Raw genomic sequence first — 5,751 nt, 5'->3', positions numbered from 1 at the left:
GAACCGTATGAGAATTAGTTGCAGAAATCATGACCCTTAACTTCTAAATACTTAAGCATGTATATTCTAAAAGCAGCGCCATTCTTCTACATAACCGTGAGCAATTATAACATGCAGAAAATTCAACTTCAGTATAATACTATTATCTAATAATATACATTATCGTATTCAGATTTCTGTAGTCATCTCAATATTGTTCTCTATAAGTTTTATTTATATATAGCATTTAAAAAAATTTTTAAATTTATTTTTGGCTCTTGGTACGTGTGGGCTTTCTCTAGTTGCGGTGAGCAGGGGCTACACTTCATTGCAGTGCACGGGCTTCTCATTGCAGTGGCTTCTGTTGCAGAGCACGGGCTCTAGGCACGCGGGCTTCAGGAGTTGAGGCACATGGGCTCAGTAGTTGTGGCTCCTAGAGCACAGGCTCAGTAGTTGTGGTGCATGGACTTAGTTGCTCTGCGGTATGTGGGATCTTCGGACCAGGGACCAAACCCATGTCCCCTACATTGGCAGGCGGATTCTTAACCTCTGAGCCACCAGGGAAGTCCCTAGATATAGCATTTTAAAAAACATCCAAGATCCATGAAAGGATCACTTATTCCATTTAGCTATCATTTAGATCTAGGCAGTTTTCCTAGTGCCTTTTTTTGGAGGAAGATTCTTTTATGACATGGACAATTTGGAAGAGTCTAGGCAGTTGATTTGCTTCACTTAGGTTTGTCTAATTGTTCCTTATAATTACATTCAGGTTAAACAGTTTTTGACAGAAATGCTTCATAGATGATGTGTAATTTCTCAGTGCCTCTCACACCACGGGGACACATAATGTCTGTTTATTAATGAGACACATAATCCCATTATTGGTGGTATATGTGTAATCACTTGATTAAGGTGATGTCCATTGTATAAGTGTCTCTTTTTATTGGCTATTAACAAATAATATGTGGAGTAGTAATTTCGGAATAACCTGTTCTCTCATAGACTTTCACTTAATGGTTTTTAGCATCCTTTGATAATTCTTGCTGGAATCAATTATTATTATGGTGGTTTGAAAACTTATGTTTAATCTTGACTACACCTAAGTAATGATTTAGTGACTGTTGTCTCATTTTAAAGATGATGATTCTGAGGCTTTGAGAATTAACTTGGCTATATTCATGTAGTCAGGAAGTTGTGGAGTTGGGATTTGAACTTCAGAGTGGCAGTCATTCATTCAACAGAAGACTTTGAATACTGAATGCCATGTATTCAGAGATGATAGAGAAATTTTCTGTTCATGAACTGTTAGTTTGATGATAGACAGATAAGTAAGCAAATAATTGTAATATACTAAAGAATTATGATACAGGTATCAGAAGCAAAGTGGGAGAACAGAAAAGAACGGTGATTGGAGAGCCAAATGTTGAAAACATGAATGTGTTTTCAGGGGTGAGTGGGAGTTTGTCAGGGAGAGAAAAGGTTACACAAAGACCAAATTGTGGATAACTAATAAGAACATGCTGTGTAGCACAAGGAACTCTACTCACATACTCTGTAATGGCCTGTATGGGAAAAGAATCTAAAAAAAAAAAAAAAAGTTTATATATGTATAATTGATTCACTTCGCTGTACACCTGAAACTAAAACAACATTGTAAATCAACTATACTCCAATAAAAATTTTTTTAAAAAGAAACGTGTTTGCTGTTTGAAAAAAATGAATAAAAAGACCAGATTGTGGAAAGGCATGACATATTCGGGGAACTTTGTTTTGAGTTTGAAACTAGAACATAAATGGTGGGAACAAAAGGGAGCAGGGAGGAGGAAGTGGGACAAGGGAAGAAAAAAGTGTTAGAAAGATGACTGGAGAGGTCGAGGCCAGATGGTGAAAGATCCCGAAAGCATCCTGAATTTGGTCTTTAAACTGTAGACTCAGGATTGCCACCTCAAATATTATACCTCTAGAAGCCAGGCACAAAAGAATGAAGTAGGTGTAGTATAAGAAAATTAACTGCGGGCTTCCCTGGTGGCGCGGTGGTTGAGAGTCCGCCTGCGGATGCAGGGGACGCGGGTTCGTGACCTGGTCCGGGAAGATCCCACATGCCGCGGAGCGGCTGGGCCCATGAGCCATGGCCGCTGAGCCTGCCCATCCGGAGCCTGTGCTCCCACAACGCGAGAGGCCACAACAGTGAGAGGCCCGCGTACTGCAAAAAAAAAAAAAAAGACAATTAACTGCCAGAAATAGTATTGAGGTTCTTAATTTTTGAATCTAACGTACAGTGGAGAAGGTAACAAGAAACAGTAACTACATTTTAAGTTCAAAGTAGACATTGAAAAAAGATACAATTAATTGAAAATAATTTGTTTCTGTGAAACTGGACATCTGATACCTTTTCTGTACTTACGACTGTCAGCTCTGGTCTTCAGGTCAGTTCAGAATTCAGCCTTGACTACTTTAGCTTTTAGCTTTTTATACTATTTCATTATTCTGTTTCATAATAAAACTGTTTACACATGAGATTATAGGTAAAACTCCAATGTCTTAATGTCATCATAGTTTTCAGAATTATAATTCACTAACTTCCTTTGTAGCTCTTTATTCATGTATCAGTATTGAGAAAGGTAAACAATAATGTTAGCTCATTTTAATAAATTTTTAGAATAGAGAACCTTTTTTTAAATTAGGCCAAGTGCCACTGTTTTGAAAAAATATCTAGTCCATCATTTTCATTTCTGGTCACTCATTTCAGTTTAGAAAGTAGTACAGATTATTATTTCTTGATAAATGATTTTCCCAAACACAGTTTTGCTAGGTATGAACAAACTGAATCACACATTTGGATTTTCAGACATTCTTACAGAGGAATAAGAAATAGATGAGTTTAGATGGGTTGTGATGTCATCCTGGACATTGAACTGAGACATTTTCCTATTAGATGACAATGAATACATTAATTTCTTTCAACAGTTCAAGTATTTTCTTTCTTTGTCACAAAGAATCCTTTAATGTTTAGTACTGGAAGCTACTATATTGTGTATCAATCAAACAAGCCACTGACTGTGTTTCAAAACAAAGGAGTGTGTCTTATATCCTGATCATTGTATTGATTTTTATGTACCTGTTAATGTAATTTGTAACCATTTTAGCCCAAAGAGATTTGGTTAGGCTTTGGGTATGTGGAAATGAGTGTGTCTGCCCACAAGGAACTCCTTCCTGGTCTAGAAGTTGCTATCATTAGACTTGTCCTAGGGTAGTTGCTTAATAAATATTTGTTGAATGAGTGGATGAATGAAGAGATATCCATTTATGAGTTAATTTTGCATCACTACACAGTATACATATATGTGTATACATACTATTTATACAAAAGTTGGAAATAAAAAATTTCATAAAACAGTACTTATTCTTACCATGTGTGATGCATTCTGATTTTTAAAATTTTGTTCTATTTCTTTAAAATGTTGTCATGGCCCATGAGCCTCTAATGGCTTGTGATCGCAACTTTAAAAACATGGTTCTGATGTTTAGAAAACTAGGAAATAGCTCCTAGGATCATTATTGTTAAATTCTTGGTGACAAAAATATTTATCTTTGGCGAACATTGCAATAGATGCATAGGATAGGGGGAAAAAAATCCTCAAATAGAAGTTTGCTTCATTGTGGGAATTGTCAAGTAATTACTCCAAAGAACTCAAAGTTAAATTTTGAACTCTTCCTTGACTCTGACTTTTTTTCTCCCTACTTTCTTACCAGCCTTCAAACAGTGGCCGAGCTGCAGAACTCCTTGCCAAGGAACAGGGAACAGTGCCTGGATTTATTGGTTTTGGAACATTTCACAGTGACCTAGGCTATGTTCCTGCTATTCAAGGAGCTGAAGAAATAGACAGTCTTGTGGATTCTGATTTCCGAATGGTGCTGCGGAAACTTTCAAAGAAAGACGTCACGACAAAACTAAAAGCAAGTTTTATTGTTTTCATTAAAATGATCAAGAAAATCTTTTTGTTAAAATGTCATTGGCGTATTTTATGTAAAGAAGAATGAAGAATCACCACTAATAAGTACTTTTAAATGAAGAATCATCACTAATAAGTACTTTTACAATTGTACATTTTGCTGATACAGACTTTAGGTTATACTTATCTTCTGGGTTGTAAGTTAGTTTATTGTTCTGCACTTTTTAGAATCACTTTGGGATTCTGGCTTTACATTTTTTCCTATTAAGTAATGTAATTTTGACTCTATAATTTTAAATGGGTTTTTTTTGTTTGTGTATGTTTTATATATATTTTAAAACAACTGAAAAGTTTCTACCATAGTAACCTATAAAGAACTCTTCAGATTAGTCCCATGTGGCACAAACAGGGATGGTGTATTCTCATGTTACATAAAATAGACTAAGCTTCTAGAACAGCATAAATATAATCAACAGCCAATATTATGGCTGTTGATCCTTAACGATTTTAATAATTTATTTTAGGCTATGCAGGAATTTGGAACCATGTGTACAGAGAGAGACACGGAAATTGTAAAAGGAGTTCTTCCATATTGGCCAAGAATTTTCTGCAAAATTTCACTAGTAAGTATTAAGACTTGACTAGTTTATTTCTGTTGTGGTTTTTTTGTTTTGTTTTTTGTTTTTGTTTTTGGTTGAAGTTGTGGGGACTGTCAAATTTCTATGATTCATTTTTGATGAGGGTTATGGAATGTTATGTCAACATTATTATGCAGATTGAATCATGCTGGGTTGTAAAAAGGAGTCTGTTAGGTCCCTACTATAGAATTACCTAGATACTTTTAAGTCATAGTAAATTTTGACAATGTAATTTCTTTGTATACTTGCTGCAGAAGAATGAGAATGAATTACTTATTTATTCCAGGTTTAGCCCTGACTCTATCTTGAATACAGTCATTTTTATTTCATTGGGAAAAGGAAAAATTAATCAGTTTTTTAATATAATTATTGATTTAGTTTAGCTTTGTGCATAGGTGAATTCTTAATAATGGGTCTTCATTGCATACCCAGAAATGTCAGTATTTATTTTTATGGGTTAGAGCTGTTTTAAACCATATTATATTTTCAATAGGATCATGACCGCCGGGTTCGAGAAGCCACACAGCAAGCTTTTGAAAAACTTATCCTTAAAGTTAAGAAACACTTGGCTCCTTACTTAAAAAGTTTAATGGGCTATTGGCTAATGGCTCAGTGTGATACTTACACACCAGCTGCATCTGCAGCAAAAGATGCCTTTGAAGCAGCTTTCCCTCCAAGCAAGCAACCTGAAGCCATAGCATTTTGTAAGGATGAAATTACAAGTGTAAGTCCTTGGAACCTTTCTGTATCTATTTTTAAAGTATTTAAGGGATATAAAGCGTATTACAAAGGCAGCTCTTTTACCTAGCATTGTGAGGGTATGAGAAGTGAAATATTTTCAGTGGAAGATTGCGTTTTTTAAATGATGTTTATCAAAGTTGACCATTTTGGCTTTTTAAAACATAATTAACTTTTTGGATTGGATCTTTCTAAATGATTTAAGTTTTCCCTGTTTATTTTAATGTTTTAATTTACTGTATCTAAAATAATTTAGATATGTGCTTTGTAATATATAATCTAAAAAAAGAATACATCTATAAATCAAATCTAAACTTTTTTTCCCCATATTTCCAAATCAATACATGTATACAGATCTGTTTCATCCTGGTATTCCTTTGTATATATAGATATACAACAGTTTATTTAACTTCTTTCTTTCTTTTTTTTTTTTTTTTTTTTTT

The 5,751-nt window shown here is 34.5% G+C and overlaps 1 protein-coding gene across 1 annotated transcript in view; it reads left to right on the top strand.

Moving 5' to 3' along the window:
- Positions 1–5,751, top strand: part of LTN1 (listerin E3 ubiquitin protein ligase 1) — a 66,317-nt gene that overhangs the window by 1,638 nt on the left and 58,928 nt on the right. Inside the window, exons 2-4 of the mRNA XM_007458798.1 lie at positions 3,733–3,936; positions 4,457–4,555; positions 5,064–5,294. Of these exons, the coding sequence (XP_007458860.1) occupies positions 3,733–3,936; positions 4,457–4,555; positions 5,064–5,294 (534 nt within the window). The remainder of the gene's footprint in view (positions 1–3,732; positions 3,937–4,456; positions 4,556–5,063; positions 5,295–5,751) is intronic.

Source organism: Lipotes vexillifer, unplaced genomic scaffold (genome assembly GCF_000442215.2).
Source record: "Lipotes vexillifer unplaced genomic scaffold, Lipotes_vexillifer_v1.1 scaffold93, whole genome shotgun sequence".
Classification (NCBI taxonomy): Eukaryota; Metazoa; Chordata; class Mammalia; order Artiodactyla; family Lipotidae; genus Lipotes; species Lipotes vexillifer.
The sequence above is the reverse complement of the archived record's forward strand: the minus strand, read 5'-3'. Positions and strand labels throughout refer to the sequence as shown.